Here is a 19,959-nt window from a genome sequence, read left to right on the forward strand (position 1 = left end):
GGCGCGACAAATGCTCCGATTGTGTTGGAGCCAAAAAGTGATGCAACCGAAGACTGAGTAGTCAATGGGCAGGGTGGGGTCTCCACCTCAGGGGCACAACTCCCCTTTGACAGGCCCCTCTGCCACTGTGCTCCTGCTCTTCATCGGCTTTCCTGAGGAGGCGGTTTTCCTCCTGCATCAAGACCAGCCACTCCTGGTGGATTTCAGAGAACACCACCTCTCTGCCCGCCCCCCAGCAGCCCCTCCAGTCTGGGCTCCTGCGCTCCATTCATGAAGCTGCCTCCTTGGCTCCCACCGCAGCAGCCTTCATCTCCATTTGTCCTCACAGCGTCATGAGCCTGCACCATGAACTTCAGTCCCCGGGGGGCTTACAGAGGCTCAGGGGTCAGGAGACCTGCACGGCACCTGGCTTTGCCCTGAGCAACTGGGCGAGCTCATACGAGGCATTCAACCCCTGTGAGCCTCAGTTTTCTCCTTTGTACAATGGGAATAATCATATGTCCCACCTGATAAACGTTACAGCTGCTATAATGATAGTTATCACAGTCTTGAGCATTCATGTTATCATTAGCTGGTTCATATTTCGTTATCATGATGAATCTTATTTTCTATATGTTTATTTTGTCCACCCACGTGCATGTTGAGTTCCTTCAGGGTAAATCTCCCAACCTTTGATCTTCCCCACTGAAGGTATCGCAAGCTGTTGGCAAAAGTGGGATGTCAGCAGGTGCCCTGGGCTTGACCACAGGAGCAAGAGGGCCACCTCTGGGGCTCTGCTGATCAAACAGAGGGCTTTCATTGGGCTCAGCTCCGTTGCCACAAATCCATGGTGGATGATGTGGGAGTAGATACCAAAGTGCTTCCTGCCCTTCTGTAGCCTAGAGGAAGTCCCCCAAAGTAAAAGAAGAACGTGCAGAAAAGGACCCAGTCGAGACTCCTACACAGGCCAGAGGTTTGTGCCCCCGCCAAGGGGCAAGGGTGGCAAGGAAAAGTGGGTTCCATCAATGTGTCATGCATCTGATTTTTTGATGAGAACAGATGAGGACTAAGGAGAGAGCTGGGCCCCTTGCTGTGTGATGTGGGTGTCCCAGCTGCCTCCTCTGCCATCCGTTGTGCTCGTCCGCAGCCCCTGTGGGCTGTCTGGTCTGCTGTGTGGACTGCTGCCCATCTCCGTACTCACAGAGTGGGCAACATTCATACTTGTGGGTGGGATGAATTAACTCACATCTAAGCAAATATTGGGGGCCAAAACCAAATGGAAAATGAGGCTGGAGAGTCCAGGGTGTTTTCAGTCATTTGGTTGGATCTGCCTTTCTCCTAGAAGAAGCCCCAGGAAGAAAGCCCTGGAGGAGGTAATAATGGTGTCTTTCACAATGGAAAGGTCAACCGACCTGTGTTTATTGAGTGACTCAGTGGGCCAGCCCTTTGCTCGGCTTTGTAGGTGATTACCAGACAGGCAAACCCATGGGGTCCTCTTGGTAAGCAGGCTGGAATCAAAACGCATGAGAAAAATGAGAGAGCAGCCCGGAACAGCATGTCATTGTGCAGAATCGTCCAGAAAAGGTTCAGAGGATTCGAGGCTGTGCTCGGGAGGCCCAGGCGGTGGGGCTGAGTGGGAACACCTGAGGAGGCAGGAAGGAGAAGGCTGGCTGCCACAGGTGGAGGTCGGGGTGTGGCTGAAATCTCCAGGTCAGCACAGCAGCGGGGGTGTGTCCCTGTCCCCTCGCCAGAGTCCTGCATGGGCTATTTCAGTTGCCTGACTGTCTGGCCCCTCCTCTCTCTCCCTGATCACTGCCCTTCCTGCCGAGGCCTCTTTGAAATTTGACTAAGGTGGCGAGCACGTATTTCAGCATATCTGGATGCAATTTGGTATCAGAGCAAAGAATCAAAGGATATTTGCTATCACTTTAAAGTATGTTTCTCTCCCTCTTCCTCTGAGCACCTGACCCCACAATCATCGCTGGCTTTGAAATAATAGACCCATCATAATTATGAGAATTAGTCTGGAGGCTTCTGCCTTATTTGCTCAACTGAGGTTACTGAGGCCGTCTTTAGAGGTGGAAAGGGTGTCCCAGACCATCTCGGCCGAGATGGCAAATACAGAGCCGTGCCTGCTGGGTGGGGGCTGCCAGGAAACAAGAATGAGGGAGGGGGCTGGGAGCAGGGAAGAAGCCCCCGGTACCCACCCCAAGAGCTGCTGCCCCTTGGGGACCCAGTGTTGTGAGAGAACAGTTTTTTTTAGCAGAGGCTGAAACCAAGACCATGTGTGAAGTGCCCCGAGTTTGTAAATGTTAAAAACAAATTTGGCACGTGAAGACCCTGAGTAACGAATGAGCTCTCCATTGGGTTGCTATCCCCGCTAGTTATAGAAGTGGAAACAGAGGCCCAGGCAGGGGGAAAAACATGGGCTAGCTCATTAAGGTGTGGACACTTGTGTTCCCTCTGCCTCCTTGGTCCAAGCCCCGAGGTGCAGGGCAGTGTCCACACTCATCAGGCTGGGAACCTCCCATCAGCATGCTGCCCACACTGCCTGCTGCTTCCCAGAGGCTTCTGCTTGCCCTTGGCCAGGGGTGGCTGGAAGCCTCTCTGTGGCCTTGAACCTGTGTTGCAAAGCCGGACTGAGTCAACACTCTGAGCTGGCTCTGTGACCGACCCGTTCCAGGCGGTGGGTCAGTGGCCACGTTGCAGCCCTTGGACAGCAGGCAGGGAAGGCCAGGGCTCTTACAGAGGGCAGCTTCAAGGTTCTCCTAGGGTATTTAACGAATAGAGCCAGAGTTAATGCTGAACTCTTTCTTTGACTTAATTTATTATAATGTATGTGGCTAAAATGTAGATCACACGGCTGTTTTGGATCTCCGTTTTGATTCCCAAAATTGCAATCATGATAGGTGGATTATAACCGTGCTTTAACATACAGATGAGGAAATGTATTCCTGTACAATTTCCCCCTAAGGAGAAGTCAGAGGATAAGGGGCAGGAGTTTTGAATAACCTTGCAACATTTAGTTGTCTCTCTCGGTTATGGGATAGAAATTAGCATTACAGGACTATATGTGTGGTGGCTGAGCGCTGCTTTGAATTTTAGTGTGGAAAAGCGTCCAAAGGGAAGGGAGAAAGCGATTTTCCTTATTAGCAATTGTCACCAGGATCTAATCTACATCCAAAGTGGTGTCACGAAGTGTAAAGTTGTCGTATTTATTTAAAAACATGAAGTGCCTACTATGTGCCAGGCACCTTGCTAGCAGGCTGGGAATGCCATGGCAAACCAGACAGGACGAAGAATCGCTGGAGAACTGAGTGCTAGCAGGCAGCACTGGGTGGTGCCCAGCTAGGGGTGAGCTGGGAGGAGGCCGAGGTGGGGGTGGGAGCTGTGAGAACAGCTGGAGGGCCGGGGGTGGCAGGCCAAGGGAAAGGAGGGTGCAGGAGGCCTCACACAGAGGGAAAAGTGGAGTATTCCTCATGTGGGGGTGGGGTGTGCATGTGGTGGGGTGGCTCCAAGAACATATGTCTGGGCAGACTTTTCCTCGGGTCCAGATACTCAGCAGAAGAACTGAACAGAACAAATGTCCTGATGAGCTGCCCCAGGGCCTGGACTCTGCTCTCCCCACCAGCCCAGGTCTTGGACTGGCACCTACTCAACCTCTCCAATGCACCCTGAGGGTTCTGTTTGAATTCTGCCACCTGCCACTCTCACCCCTGCATCTGGGCCGGGGCTCTTGAGAGCTGTGAGAACCACACCGCAACTCCCCTTCTCTCTCCTGTGAGAGCTAGCTGTGCCTCTCCCTACACAGCACAAGCCCTGGACTCTGTGTCACTGGGGCAGGTCAGTGCAGGAGAGTATAGGGAGTCTTAAAAGAAAACGGGGGCCTCCTTTGGTTACACCGTGTGGAATGACCACCCAGCCTTCCCAACACCATTCACTCATTCGTTCTTATCAGTTTTTACTGAGCACCTACTCTGTTTCAGGAGGTTTTGCATGCATGTCAGTCACTCAGTCGTGTCCGACTCTTTGCAACCCCGTGAACTGTAGCCCACCAGGCTCCTCTGTCCATGGACTATTCCAGGCAAGAATACTAGAGTGGGTTGCCATTTCCTCCTCTAGTGGGTCTTCCCAATGCAGGGATGGAACCCATGTTCCATCCTTCCCAATGCAGGTCCTGCGTCTCCTGCATTGGTAGGTGGAGTCTTGACCACTGAACCACTTGGGAAGCCCCAGGAGGTTTTAGGGAGATAATATTGAGAAAAACAGACTGCATCCCAGCTTGTAAAGTGTAGACAAGCTAGTAGGAGAGAGAAATTAAGCAGGTATCATATGTATATGGTAAATACAAACTCTGAGAGGTGTGTCATGAAGGTTTCATTCTAGAGTAATTGGGATTGACCTGACTCAGTGTGTAAGTACAAGAATGTCTTCCAAGAAAGTGGCATTGGAGCTGAACTCTTGAGAATGGTGGCATCAACCAGGCAAGAGGGAGGTAGTGTGCTAGGGTTTGGGGTGTATGTTTCAGGAAGAGGGTGAATGTGTGTTGAGATTCAGAGGTCCATCAAAGAGAAAGTTCTCACCTTTCTCTTTCTGGGGGCTCAGTAGAGCTGCCTTGCGCTCTTAGATTTTCTGGGAATGCCTTGGACAGACCCAGGCAGGACTGTGAGTGGCATCTCCTTGGCCCCCTGAAGCCTTGTCAGGGAAAGCTCCCAGCTCACATCACATCACGGTCCCAACTCGCGTCCCAGTGCCTGAAAGGTGGCCCTAAAATTCTTTCCCAGTATTGGGGTGTGGGCATGAGCTGGTCAGAAGGCCTCTGGGGTACAGGACTGAGGGGCCTGGCATGTCTGGGCAGATGGGGTGCTCTGTGGAGATGTTCAGAAGCAGCCAGCCTGTTCGCCCTTTAACACCAGCCATCTCATTAAAGGTGTATAGGATGGTGAGGCCTGAATTGCCCCAAATGGTGACTGCTCCTCTCTCTCCCTGTCATCCCAGTCCGACACCTTCCCCTGGTCTTCCTCCCCACCCCCTAGTTACTCATCTCAAAGGGATGATCTGAGTAGGTCTGTCTTGTCTAGGAGGTGTCTTGGGAGAAGGTGTTAAGCTGTAACTTCAGGATTAGAACATAGCATGCGTGGAAGCTTGTTCATGGGTTTCCCACCATGGAGGCTGGTGTCACTTTGCACACCGGAGTTGATCTTTCCAGCTTGGCAATGTGCCGGGGGAGGGCGCTGACCACGAGCAGGGCTCCTATGGTGATGCTATTTTATGAATCATCACCTCTGGTTTATCCTAGTTATCTGTGTAGGTAGGTCAAGGGTAGGTCTGGACCTGGGTAGTTCAGGGGAACTGTCAGTTGGGAGCCTTTTCCTCACATTATGTCATTTAGTTTTCACAAGGGATTGTAAAGTAGTGCTGTTATTCCCACTTTACAGACAGTATTTAGAGTCTGGGCAAGGCTAGGGGAAGCATCTACAGAGGAGAAGCCCGGAAGTGGCAGGTCCAGGTTGGAAAACCCAGAGCTTGCTGTCTCAAAGCCAGTGACTTTCCCACTTGGCTGTGATAGCTCTGAAGGGTTTAAGGTATCTTAAGCGACTTCACTTTCACTTTTCACTTTCATGCATTGGAGAAGGCAATGGCACCCCACTCCAGTGTTCTTGCCTGGAGAATCCCAGGGACAGGGGAGCCTGGTGGGCTGCCGTCTATGGGGTCGCACAGAGTCGGACACAACTGAAGCGACTTAGCAGCAGCAGCAGCAGCAGCAAGGCCTTGCAAACCCCCTATCTCATGAAACACTCAGATTCCTTTGTAAGTACCATTATCCAATTAGTATCCAGTTATACAGATTAGGATGCTAAAGTTCATGACGCTTTAGTGGTTTGCTTGGAATTCAGAGTTTAAACTCAAACTCAGATCTTGGAGTCAAACACTTCTAGGTGTTTTGAGGTGACCCCTTCTGGCCGACAGTCTCGGTCCATGCCTGGGGACCATGGGGACAATTTCCTCTGTCCCACCACCCCTCCCTCCACAAGGAAGACTGCTTGTCCTTGTCCCCTCCTTCCCTGGGCCTCCTTGGCAGACATACTCATTTGCTTGACCCTTGTGAAGATTTGTTTGGACTGGTCTATGGGATTGCTAGAACCTGGAGGTTTCCCTTTGAAAACTTTGCCAACACTTGATACTTTCATCTGGGCGCAAAGGAAGAATGAGCAGACTTGACCTTCCTGTTGGAAGCTGCTACCCATGAAGCTAGTCCCCAGGGGTCAGTTCATTCATTCGTGCATCATTCATTCATGCATGAGCTCTTTGAGTGATGGTTGGATGCCTACGATGTGCCAGATGTGGAGGAAGAGTTCTCTGGTCCTCTTGTCCTCTGCCAGTTATAAGCTAGAAGGAGAACAAAATCCACACTCTTCACCTGGCCAGAGAAGCTAGTTGCGGGCCCACTCAGGATATGAATGTAACCAGGAGCTATCTGAGGTTTATAGCATAGCTTCATTTGTAGTTGAGAAAGGCCACTCCTATGGTTATCAGAAAGCAAAGTTACCTTCAAGCAGTCTCTGGGGGTCATGAGGAGGAAAACAGCAAAAACTTCACTGAGCATGTCACAGTCGTATTGTCTAAAGTCCACTCCCCAACCAGGAGCCTTGGGGGTCGGGGGGTCATCAACCTTGCCAGGACGCAGACACTGGACCACTCATGGGGAAGGCCATTCTCCAGGGCATCGGCTCTAGCTTTGTTTTGCTGGCATGTACCAAGACAATGGTCAGTGTGGTAACCTTGGCTGTCTCCTTGGCTCCTCTGCTTTGTGGCCTGAGCCAAGTCCAAAGGTTTTGTCCTTTGGAGATCTATCAGCCAGGCAAAACAGCTCCAGAAAAATGTTTGTACCGTGACGGGCAGAGCTGGATAGAATTTTTTTTGCTAATTTTTATATGTCAGCTAAAGTATTTATTACTACAAAGTGTTTAAAGTTTCAGCATTTATTAAAAAAAATTTAAATCTTGATCCATTGATAGTGTTCATCTGATAAAGGTTCTCAAATTAAAAGGGTTAGATAAGTCAGTGCAGCTCAGAAATGGCAGTAACTTCAGAGCTGGCAATTGACACTTGTTTTCTGCCACTGTTTACTCTTCAATAAAAAATGCATATTTACCATAGCAACCTCCTGATCACGTGGTGCCCTATCTTACCCGCTACCCTCTAAAACAGAATAGCTTCTTAAAGAAACACACACATTCTAATATGTATGCTTTTCAGATGCAAAAATGTGTTCTTTATATGGAAACCCTCTTGCCTGGGATTTAATGCTAATAAACACGTCATTTTTATAGAAATCATTTTGGTCCCATGTCTTAAATTTTAAGGCGTTCACCCTGAAAATCAAAATAAAATTACTCTTGGAAGGACTTTTGATTATCTTGAGAGTTTGTTGATCATTTGTTTTAATACAGTTTTAAAATAATGCGTATTTGCATGTATACATGCATATGTATATATAGGGTTTTTTTTTTCCCCCCCAAACAGTAGCCATTAGTATCATTTGGGAGGAAGTTTGATGTAGATTCTAATGACCTGCTGCTTCATCTGTGATTAAAGATTGTCATCTATGCAAAGCTCAATTGCAGGCTGAATTGTTTTTCACTGTTAACTTGGGAGAATTGCCTGGGTGTTCAGAGCTTTGGAGAAACTGCTGTAACCCGGACTTTTCAGAAAGGGAGCATGCCCTGTCATTCTGGACCTTGTGCAGGTTGCAGGCTCTGTCGCTTGGGGAGAGCGCTAAAGCCACAGGTCTCTGCCTTCCCCATGAGCCACCCTTGCATGCAAGGGGTCCCTTTGACAATATTCATGTTAAAAGCTGTTATTAACTGGAGCATATCCTGCCTGCACCAGGCCCTTGCTAAATGAATGTTAACGACTATCCCTGTTTTACAGATAAGGAAACTGAACCTCAGAGAGGTTATGTCATTTGCCCAGGATTATATTCTCTAAGAGTTGGTGGAACTTGGTTTTAACCTGAAGCATCTGATTGAAAACCTTTTCCACTTAATCTGTGATTGGCACCTTTCTGTCAGATGTAAGCCGGAAGGACAAGTGGGAACAGCATGGGGGTGAGGGCGGTGGCGGTAGGCAGAGCCTTCTTTCGCAGAATGTTCTCAGGAGATGTTGCATGGCCTCAGCTTCAGTAGAGTTTCTTGGCTCACCCTTCCCATCCTGGTTTGCACCTGGGCCTGCCAGCCATGTACCCCTGTGCAGGTGTCTGGACACCGCAGCCCTGGGAGGGTGGTGTCTGGCTGTGTATGTGATGAGAGAGCTGCGGTCAGTACCCCAACAGCCTGGGGGTGGGGTGCATCTGAACCAGGCCTGGTAGATTTTTTAAATTCCTTTCAGCCACATACAGACCAATCTGAAAAACAAGAACATATTGTGACTCTGTTATGCTTAGTGGCTTTGGGGGAAAATCCGATTGTGATGTGAGGCAGGGCTCTCTGTGGCGATGTGGCGTTGTGACCCGAACTCAGAAGAGGAGAGCTGCCCAGACCCCACAGCCCAGCCAACCAATCTGACTGCAGCGTGTCCACAAGCCATTTCATAATTATCCATCATGAAAGCCTCCATGCTGCCTTAATAGATTATTTAAAATGGTGCCTGTGCCTCCCATGCAACCTCGTTGGCCCCGAACTGTACATACATACAAGCTGGGAGAGGTAATTGCTTATCATGTATCTTTTTGTTCCAGACACTTTTATAAAAGAGTATGTATTATGTATGGTGTGACCTTCAAATGTCAGGAATGTGTTGTGCAATAAACTGTCAATATTTGTGGTTATAAGGTACTAGATGACTTTTACAATAATTGGAATGGCTATATTAAAAGCTTGGATCACTCAGCTGGTTAAAGAGAAAGACACAGGCCAGTGTTCATCAGGGACTTGCCTTCTGCCAACGATTAAATGAAAGATATTGCAAGGTGCTTAAGATGTCTTCTTTGTTTAAAAAAGAATATGGCAAAACCTGTCTCCAGGGGAGGCGTTATCTCCAGATCATTCCTTCTCCTTTCAGTGCGTGTCCGTCCCTAGAGAAAACTCAGCCCACAAGTTATGGCGAGTGACCAAGCACATTTTGAAAAAAATCGGTCCAGCTTGTTCTCAGTGTAATTTAAGTAAGAATTCCTGAAGCCTACCCGGTAGTCAAAGAGATCTCCTCCAATCTTCCCCCAGCCCCCACCCCAATCATAAAGAAGGGGGCTGTAAATTACCTTAAGAGGATCTTAAAAGCTATAGTTTTTTTTTTTTTAAGAAAATAAATTACATAGAAATCTTTTGGGAATTTATGCTTTACTGAAAGTAGAGGCTTCTATAGTCTATAGTTTTTTGTGTGTGTGTGTGTGTGTTTTTTTTAAAGAAAGGAACATGTAATTTAAATTATGAAGAAGGGAAAGCATAACAAATATTTTGCAATAATTACAGTAGTGATTGGGGCATGGATTACTTTTAAAGTATCTGTTTTATTATGCTTTTGTATTGATTACTGTTTCTTTATGCTGTTTCTTCCAATGCAATGACAGCTTCCTTTTTAGCCAGGAAGTAGGCAGATGAAATCGTGGATGGTGCCTCAACGACACACCGCCATCTTCCCTCAAGCTGTTGTGATCTTGCTGATTAAAGTGTCTGTGTGTGGTTCCTTCCACCTGACTAGAGACCCAGGAGACACCCTGAGGCCTCCTCCTTCAGGAAGCTTCCCTAGATGCCCCTGACCTCCTGCCCCCCCTGCTGTCTTCACACTCCAGCCCCAGATGGTCTGTGCTGAGCACGTTGGGGGCATTTCTGATATTTTGCTTATACAGGGGGCCACTTCCCCCCGGACTACTCAAAGCAACTTTCTTCTTGTAGTCAGGAGCTCATCTTGCCCTCTGAATTCCAGTTTGCTTGCCTCCTCTGATTCTTTTATTTAGTTTAAAAGGGTGTGTTTAAAAGAGTAGGTACAAATTTTAAAGTATGTACTGAGCACCTGCTAATGAACGGAGCGCCTGCCGAGTGCTGGGGGTGTAACACCCAAGCAAGGGTGCGTGGTCCTTGTTTGTGTGGAGCTTGTGTCTAAGGGCAGACAGGTGGTAAGCAGACAAATATGCAGGTCAGTTAGCATCTGCCATAGGTGATCATTCCTTGAAGGACAAACCAGAGAAAGAACACCCAGGAATGCGGAGTCAGGGAGAATTCCTCCAGACAGTGTGGTCAGAAACAGCACTCCCAGGAGAGGCGGTGGACTAAAGTCTGAGTGTGAGTCTCTGTGTGAATTCTGGGCGGAGAGAATTCCAGGTGGATGGGGCCACAACAACTAGTCAATCCTAAAGGAAATCAGTCCTGAATATTCATTGGAAGGACTGATGCTGAAGCTGAAGCTCCAATACTTTGGCCACCTGATGCAAAGAACTGACTCATTTCAAATGACCCTGATGCTGGGAAAGATTGAAGGCAGGAGGAGAAGGGGACGACAGAGGATGAGATGGCTGGATGGCATCACTGACTTGATAGAAATCAGTGTGAGCAAGCTCCAGGAGTTGGTGATGGACAGGGAGGCCTGGCGTGCTGCAGTCCATGGGGCTGCAGAGTCAGACATGACTGAGTGACTGAACTGAACTGAACTGAACTGGGGGAATAGGAGCAAAAGTGGGGTACCAGCCAGGAGGCCTTGAGGAAAACAGATAGGTGGAGGGCTGGAGTAAAGTTGGGATGAGGTCAGAGCAGCAGCGGGGGCCACTTAGGTGGGGGTGGGAGACAGTGAGGAGTCGGGGGTTATTCTAGAGTGACAGAGCCAAGGACTTGTCCCTCCCCTGCCCATAGCCAGGCTTTCCCCAGGGGATGGCATCTCCCTGGGCCATCCCTCTCCAGTCGCATCCTGCCTGCTTCTCCTCACCCAGGCCAGTCTGTAGGTCACCCTGCTCTGCTCTGGTTCATCTGATCAGTTTCTGGGATGTGTCCTTGCCCTGCAGGCCAGAGGGAAGAGAGAGGTGTGCGGAGCCCAGAGAAATCCATCACGCAATCTGTCTTGTCAAGGGTTGCTTCTCTGAGTCCCACATCCTGCCTGCTGCGTCCCTGGTCACAGCTCCCAGTCTGGGGACTAAAAGCACATGCCCACAGCCAGCCCTGAGCGCCTTGGGAGAACTGGCAACCCAAGGATTACAGAGCATGTTGTCAATGGCAGCGTCACACAATGCCAAAGGGAAGAGACCCCATGGGTGGCCCAGTCACCAGCAGGGGTGTTCTGCACACTCCCCTGACAATTAGGAAAGGGCTCTGGGCTTGGTAAAACCAGAAACACATTTGGCCCACAGTGCTTGATTTTGAAGCCCTTGTGTATTTTAAGGGAAATTTAATCCATATGTTTCTGATTCATTTTCACTTAACTCATCAAAATGTTGCTTTAGAGAAGCCATTTGAGATCTTAGTATCTTATATTTTTTTTCTCCAAATTTTAGCCTTTTAGTGACCTATTTCCCCAGTTCCAGAAATTCTATCTTGCTAACAGCAAATGGAGCTCTGCACAGTTTTGAGTCTGGGTCAGAGGTGAGGAAGGCGATGATGGAGGACATTCACCTCTGTGACCAGAGGTCTGTCACGAGCTGGGCCTTGCCAGGGAGCCCAGCCTGGTCCCTGGTCCTAAGGACCCACAGGGAAGCTGGCTATTGCCTTCTCACAAGTGGTCATCCTTTTCTAAAATAGCTCTCTATTTAAACAAATACTTTTGCCAATCCATATTAATGCTTAAGTATTTAACATGACTATATATGGCCATCATAAACCGGAGAACTTTGATGAAATAACAGAGACACCAAATTAACACTGACCTAAGGCATGACTTACATCTTCCAAGAGTTAAGTACATTTGTTTATGGAAATCTTATAATTTTTATGCATACCATTAATTTAAAATCGTTTTTAAAAATACAAGGAACCCTTCATCAGCCATAGCCATTACCTCTATCACAGTAATTGTTTTGAGTCTGTTTAAAGTTTTCAAAATAAGGGAAAGTGTTAAGCTTTTAAGAGGAACTATACATTCTCTTGGACTTTTTCTCCAAAGTGTTCTTTCTTCTACCCTGAAACCATTTTAAAACACTGATATATGTGGGCAAAGAAATTAAGAAAGATGTGATTTTTTGGTGTCCTGCTCACCCTTTAGACTCCACAAATTGCTTTTTCCTTCATTAATGAAGTGAGAGCTGTGCTTTTGAGATGCTCTTTGCACAAGGCAGACTTTCAGAATGAACTGCACGACTCATCTGGGAAAATGTATTTACTGTTATACTAAGAGTTTCATAGAAATTAAAATACCATGGCCTTTTATGTCGTAAAATAGTAAGCACTCAGGTGTATGGACAGCTCCCTCATCCCACTGAGGTTCCTGGGACAACTCTCCATTCCTTTCATGGGCTTATCTTCATCATCATCATCATTACATTTTTTTTTTTTTAAATCTTTCCAGAATGTACTTTTGGGCGTGTGAAGGGTAAGGCTGCCTGGCAGGATGAGGTGAGCAGTAAGGGTACATGCACAGTTTTAAAAAAACCTCTCTTTGCTTTTTCTTTTTGGTCCCACCCTGCCTCTTTTGGTCTCTCTGGACCTTGTTCTCTGTCACATTCTGTGGGTTAATAGGACTACCTGGAGAATTGGGTATAAACCCAAAAGACTTCACCAGTAGAAGGTTCGCACGACTTGGTTCCTGATTCCCATAGTGACCAGTCTCCAAGTCTCGAGGACTTAACAGAGCCAAGATTTGTTCTCATTCATGCGCAGTCTGTCTTGCGTTGATCTGGTGGCTCAGGGATCCAGGCGTCCTCTATTTTGTGATTCTGCCCCCTCAACACTTGTGTTGCAAGGACAGGGTGGCCGGGGAGGAGAGGGAGGCAGCCATGGTGCAGAGTCTCTCTTTTCAGTGCCTCCAGCATTGCCTGGACTAGTCAGTGGTGCCAACTTAGGGCAGAGGCAGTTGGGAAAAGTTGGGGCTCGTGGAATATATTGAAGCATGCACTATCCCTTTCATGGTCATTTCCTCCCATCTCTCTAAAATCCATCCCTATTTCTGATTTGGCTTAAGATGGGCTAGGACTTTCCCAGTGACTCAACAGTAAAGAACCTGCTTGCAATATAGGAGACACAGGTTCGATCCCTGGGTCAGGAAGATCCCCTGGAGGAGGGTATAGACAGAGGGCTACAGTCTATGGGGTCACAAAGAGTCAGACACGACTGAATTTACTGGACACGTAGTCTAGGGTGGGTGAAGGAAAGGCCACTAGGTGGGTGAAGACGGCCTGCAGTGGACTTGGGGCTCACAATATCACGGGACTACAAGGAGCCGGAGGGGAAGAGCCAATAAGTCCAGCTGGGGTAGGGTGAGAAGTTTTGCCTAAGGACAGCCAGGCACTGGGGATCAAGAAGGAAGAGATTCTGCCTCCTGACTCCTGACTTCTTCTCTGCAAACAAGGATATTTTAAATATGTACCAAGGAAGTCAAGTATTTAAAGATAACCCTGGGGGGAGGGAATCTACCCTTAAGATGCAAAATTATTTCATAAACCAAGTTTTTAAATTCCAAACAAATACAACAATAAGGTTAAGTGGATAACGGGGCACCCAGAAATTCAAATCATATTTGTGTACAAGATAGCCAGTCTCAGAGATGGATTCGGGTAGCTGCTGATGGTGTTTTATGTGCGTCTAGGTTTTAACTTTTGAAAAGTTGTTTTTCTTTCTAAGCATCGGATTCTTTGTCTCTCCAGGACTGCCAGTTTGTGGTTTAGTTGATGATGGGGATTCTAACATAATCCACAACCATTCTGAATCTCCCAGCGCCTTCTTTAGCCCACAGCTGTGGGCTCTCCCTCTGTCAATTCTAGGGAAGGTAATGCACTCAGTTACCTTGACCTAGGGCAACCTTGCTATATACTCAGAAGATCAGGAGAAGCAAGTGGAAACATAGAAGGCAAGGTTTCTGACCTTGAGATGACAAAATTACGAGGGTCCGTTGTTTGATGTGCCCCCCAAAACACAGCTTTTGAAATTGAAGGATAATTGATGTGCAATATTATAAATATTATATATAAAGCATACAGTGTAGTGATTCTCAGGTTTTAAAGGTTGTGCTCCATTTACAGCTATGATAAAACATTGACTATATTTCCAGTATTGTGCACTATATCCTTGCAGCATGTTTTAGACATAATAGTTTGTACCTCTTAATCCCCTACTCCTATACTGCCCCTCCCCGTTCCCTCTCCCCACTTGAAACCACTGCTTTGTTCTCTATATCTGTGAGTCTGTTTCTTTTTTGTATTATTCAGTTGTTTGTTGTATATTTTAAAGATTCCACATGTAAGAGATACCACACAGTATTTGGCTTTCTCTGTCCGACTTGTTTCACTTCACAGAACACCCTCCATGTCCATCCGTGTTGTTGCAAATGGCAAAATTTCATTCTGTTATGACTGAGTGGTATAACACTGTATGTGTATTTTGTTGTTTAGTCGCTACGTCATGCCTGATTATTTTGGGACTCTGTGGACTGTAGCTTCTCTGTCTATGGATTTCCCAGGCAAGGATACTGCAGTGGGTCGCCATTTCTTTCTCCAATGTGTGTGTATGGGTACTTTACCACTAGTACCACCTGGGAAGCCCACATATACCTATATAAACCCCATAAGCTTCCCCAGTGGCTCAGCGGTAAAGAATTTGCCTGCAATGCAGGAGATCCGGGTTTGATCCCTGAGTTGGGAAGATCCCCTGGAGGAGGGCATGGCAACCCACTCCAGTATTCTTGCCTGGAGAATTCCATGGAGATGCATAGCCTGGCGGGCTATACATTACATTGCGTCACACAGAGTCGGACATGGCTGAAGCAACTTAGCACACACGCACACCCCATGTCTTCTCTATCAGTTCATTCCTTGATAGACACTCAGTGTGTTGGCAATTGTAGACAATGAACATCCGGGTGCATGTATCTTTTTCCAATTAGTGTTTTTGTTTCCTTTGGATATACACCCAGGGGTGGAATTGATGGATCATATAGTAGTTCTATTTTTAATTTTTTGAGAAACTGCCTAAATTCTTGAAACAAAACTTGAAATGATTGGATCCATGTCTTCTTTTTTATCTAAACACTCCCAGCTTGTAGGAACAGGAGGAAGCAGAGTTTTTGATATCTACTACAATTCACCTGTTTTAGGCTGACACTTGGGAAGGGTTGCATGTATAGTCTGTGTTCCTCTGGAATATTATTTGCTGCCATTATGTAAGATATCCACTCCTGAGGAATAGATCGCATATTATTTAGTGGGGTCAGGAAAAGAAACAGAGGTCCCAGGAGCTACTTCTCAGCTATTTCCCCATATTGTGAGGCCCAGAGCACACTCAGGCTGAGGCTGTGTTGCTTGCAGTCGGATGTCCCCACTCTTGGGGACACCCCAGCCTCGAGGAGCTGGCCGAGGTGCTTTCACCATGGAGCAGGAGGAGCAGACAGCGAGTCTGAGGCCCACCTCTTCTCAAATGCCCAGCTTCATTCCACTCAACACACTTAGAGCAAGTGTTTGATCAGAGAGAAGAGATACTGTGGAGTTTAGAAAACGGAATATATAAAAAAACAAAAGCAGTCCACATGTGGCCTGAAAAAGGGTCACACGTGTCTTTTTTATAATGCTGCTTCCCTTCTATTGTCTCTTTCCTAGAGGGGCTGGGGAAGGACTGGTCTGTCCATAATCAGGACCATGGATGTGTCCTTGGCTGGCTGTGTGGGGCCACAGAGCCTTGGGACTCTGCCTGGAGAGTCTTGCAAAAAGACAGCTGCTAGTGCTTTTGCACCCTGGGAGAGAAGGAATAAGAGAACAGCCTCATCTTCCCCTCTGAGCCAGCCTCTTGGGTTCTCAGTGGGGCAGGGCCTAGTCTAACACACCTTGTTTAATGGTACCCATCCACGTATAGGCAGGGACTCACACACAGGCCCTGGGAGTGTGCCGCCGGGTGGGCCTTCCTCCACCATCACTGACGGTACTTGGCTTCCAGCCTCTCCGGACACTTCCTGGGACCACCCACAATTCCCCTTCATCCTCACTCAAGTTTGTTTTTCTACTTGGATTAGTCTAAGAGTAAACGCCATAGGCCTTCTGGCCCTCCAAGGGGGGAAAAAATTCTGTGTAAAGTGAAAATTAGACTCTTAAATCTGCAAAGAAAGCTGTTTATCTTACAAATTTATTCTTTTTATTGGGCCACACATATCCAAGATAGAAAGATAAAAGGAAAACAGATACAGGCCATCACTTAGAGTGACATATAGTGGGACGCAGCTCATCCTCACCTTCCCTAAATCCTGTGGGAGCGCATGGTGGCGGCTTTATCTGTCTATTTATCTATAGCATGCCCTGGGCCAGGGCTCACCAAAAGCTGCAGTGGAAATGCATTCCCCACACTCGCTATTCTCCTCTGTTGGACTGTTCCCCAGAGGCTCCGATGGAGGAGGGTCTAGGGGAGGGGCTGGACTGCTGATGGTGGGACACGGGGATGGGCAGGGATGCAGCGTCAAAAGCCCACACCTGCCTCCTCCTGTCCTGAAGTCAACACTTAGTTTTGTTCCTCATTCAAATGACAGCTCGTGACATCCAAACTTAAATAGGATATCTTAACCCCATTGCACGGAGCAGTTGGGCAGAAATTTAATCAGGCTCATTGTTATTTTAAGCTGACCTCATGATCACACAAAAGATAAACTGAGTTACGCTGGGAGGGCAACTGCAACAGGTTTGGTGTTGGGGTGGCTGTGGGGGTACAGCGAGATGGGTAAGAGTTGGCCCACCAGTTGTTTATACCTAGGATGTGGTTGGCTTGGAATGGGCATCTGGTGTCTGGCCGTTTTCCTCCTGGACTGTTGGCACACTGGTTCTTTTAACACAGCGGTGGCAGCGGTGCTCGTGGATGTGACCTGTGGACGTGGGGCTGCCTGCTATGAATGCATGTGGGGCGTTTGCTGTGATCTTGAGAGCCCCCTTTGTGCCTGCTTGCCCTTATCCGTAGCCATCTCTGCAAGTCTTTCCACAGTCTTGTGGACAAACCACAAAGCTAGTGGTAGGTCAGGTGGGCTCTAGATGTGGATGAACTGAGCCCTCCTACCCACGTAATATTTTGAGGAGAAAAAGACCTGGGCAATTAGACCCTTTGAACAACTCTTTTCCAAGGGTGGTTAGAAGAGTTGGGGAGAATAGGAGTCAAAGCGAGCCTTCCAGGAAACTTTCCAGGGCGGCACACAGTCCGAATGCACAGAGGATGCTTGAAGCCAAAGCGTTCCACGGTTGTTCCGAGCAAACATCCAGATTAGAATTAAGTGCGCTTGCCTTCACCTTGTTCATGGCCTGTAAGTCTGTCCCTTTCGGCTGTGAGCAGAGAACACCAGGAACGGATGTTGAAGAATAAAAGCAATTTGCATTTTCCATTGCTTGGAAGGTACAAATCTTGTTTATTTTGCTCTCTGCGGAACTCGGAGGTCTGCTTATTATCCCAGAAAGTGCCCTTGTTCTCATAGTGAATCTACCGCGAGGCCTGGAGGGTGGGCCAGAAGCTGCGGCCAGGACCCTGCCAGCCTTGGGGGCTTGGGTTCTGTGCCAGGCAGCGGCCTCCAGCCCTGTGGGGAGGCCAGAGGAGAAGGCTTGCGTGCCTCCCCTTCTAGAGGCAAGGTTCCCAGCTCCTGCCCCGCTCCCCTGATGTCGCCTCCTTGGCAATGTGATGTCAGGCCTCGGGTGTTGCAATAACATATCCTCCAACCACTAGATATTTTCACAGTTTTATTTACTATTATGTCCCATCATTTCTGTGCAGAAGGCAGCCGTATGTAAATTTTATTCCGTTTTCTAATGGTTTGGGTTACATAACAAATAACAGCAGGAAGGAAAATTTGTATTGATACTTTACAGAGGAAGTTCTCAAGTCACTGCACAAAGATTTAACTGTGGTGCTCTAAGTTTATGGGAGTTTTGCAGCTGAGTTTCTGCACATGACTTTGAATATGTCACTATATGTTTATCATGGGCTAATTGTGGAACCACATTTCCATACTTTTTCTTCTCTCTTTCATGAGATTACACCAGCCAGCGATGGAGGCAAGACTCTACAAGGAAGAAATGATCAGTTTGGGATAATTTTCTTTCCTGTCCCAAAATAGCTATATGTCTGCATGTCTTAGGGACTCAGCCGAAACACATTTTTTTCCATTTGTTGCTTGATATAATGCAAATGTGATTTCGATCCTATAGCAAACTCTCCAGCTAGTCCATATTACAAATTAATCAAATTCAACAAACACCAACATTTTTAAACTTTTGCAAAAAAATACTTAATAGGAGCTAAGCAAAAGAAGAAATCAAACCAGCTGCTGACACAGCTGTTTCTTTTCTTGTTTAATTCAGTTCAATATAAAGGTACCATATGCTGCTTAAAATGATGATAGGAAAGATGAAATAATTTAAGAGAATAACAAGAAAATACATGAATTGTCAGCATTCTGTCAGATTTAAAGAATGAAACAGACAGGTGTAGTATTGACATGTTTAACTTTGTGTGGTGTTAGCAGTTTTGGTGCGAACAACTTCTGACATGTGCTGAAGTGATGTGAGAACGTTTCTCCTTCGCTGCAGACATTGGCGAGGAGGCTGGGAGATCGGCCGGCGTCCAGCAGCCCGCACTGCTTCGTGACAGGAGCCTAGGATCAGCCATGAAGGACTGCCCGTACTGTGGGAAAACCTTCCGGACATCCCATCACCTAAAGGTCCACCTGAGGATACACACAGGTGAGAAATCTGGGTGCACAGCTCGGAGGCGGCGGCCCAGGCTGCCGCACTCCTGTCCCAGGTCTAGCCTCTGTGGGCCGGTCTGTGTACCACTGTCTGGGTCTGAACTGACCCTAACGACCTAGTTCTCTGCCCCACACTCACCCTCCTGAATGACACATGGCATGTGGACGTGGGTCTCCTGTGGTCCAGGTTTGGGGTGATGGTGCTTTGTCCGAGGCACGGAAACATTTTGCTTATGGTATCCTTCTGCTGTACTGAAGTTGCACCTCCTCCATCCTCATCCGGACCAGGGGTCTTTCAGGTGCAGATGATGAGAACCCAGCTCAAACTGTAAAGATACAGATCATGCAGGAGGTCTTTGAAGGCAGGCTGGCTTCCGGCCCTTTGGGGTTATGCGCCCACGCCTGGGACTTGGACAGATGACGAGGGGAATGGGTAGCTCTCCATTGCTGCTGCTAAGTCACTTCAGTCGTGTCCGATTCTGTGTGACCCCATAGACGGCAGCCACCAGGCTCCCCCGTCCTTGGGATTCTCCAGGCTAGAACACTGGAGCGGGTTGCCATTTCTTTCTCCAATGCATGAACGTGAAAAGGGAAAGTGAAGTCGCTCAGTCGTATCCGACTCATAGCGACCCCATGGTTGGGTCTCCTCAAAAGAAGGATTGAGATGCTCTTACCCGAGCCTCTGGACGGCTGCTGTCATTTCCCATGTGTTGGCAGTGCCTGAGCCCCTCACAGTGAGGGCTTCTCTTGGTTTCTCTGCCTCGAGCCTCGGTCATGGTTCTTGTTAGCTTTTCTGCTAGTTGTTTGCACATTGCCAATACAGAAAAAAAATCTATCTGAGATATGGACACCTCCATTTTCTTTGATTTTTTCTCCTGACACATTATCTATTGGAGTATGAGCTGCTTCAGAGGATAGACAAATATGCCATCTATTTTCAAAAATAATTGTGGTCTGTTTCCCAAGGAATCAATAAAGCTCAGGGTTGTGCATGATATTTAGTGCATACAGGCCTCATGTTCAGCAGGCTGTGGAAGACAGGGAGCCCTCACCTGGACCCTCACCCATGCCCACATGTCTTCCTGCCACCCCGTGTCCTGAGGACAGGTGGTCATGGGCAGTGGGTACGGGCTGCCATCTTTATAT

General features: G+C 47.7%; 1 protein-coding gene across 13 annotated transcripts in view; it reads left to right on the forward strand.

Annotated features, from left to right (window-relative positions):
* ZNF536 (zinc finger protein 536) overlaps window positions 1-19,959 on the forward strand; it is a 449,091-nt gene that overhangs the window by 261,830 nt on the left and 167,302 nt on the right. For all 13 annotated transcript variants that reach the window (XM_044932153.2, XM_006056392.4, XM_025268999.3 and 10 more), the window contains one exon: window positions 18,656-18,808. In XM_044932153.2, the coding sequence (XP_044788088.2) occupies window positions 18,656-18,808 (153 nt within the window). The remainder of the gene's footprint in view (window positions 1-18,655; window positions 18,809-19,959) is intronic.

Source organism: Bubalus bubalis, chromosome 18 (genome assembly GCF_019923935.1).
Source record: "Bubalus bubalis isolate 160015118507 breed Murrah chromosome 18, NDDB_SH_1, whole genome shotgun sequence".
NCBI classification, from domain to species: Eukaryota; Metazoa; Chordata; class Mammalia; order Artiodactyla; family Bovidae; genus Bubalus; species Bubalus bubalis.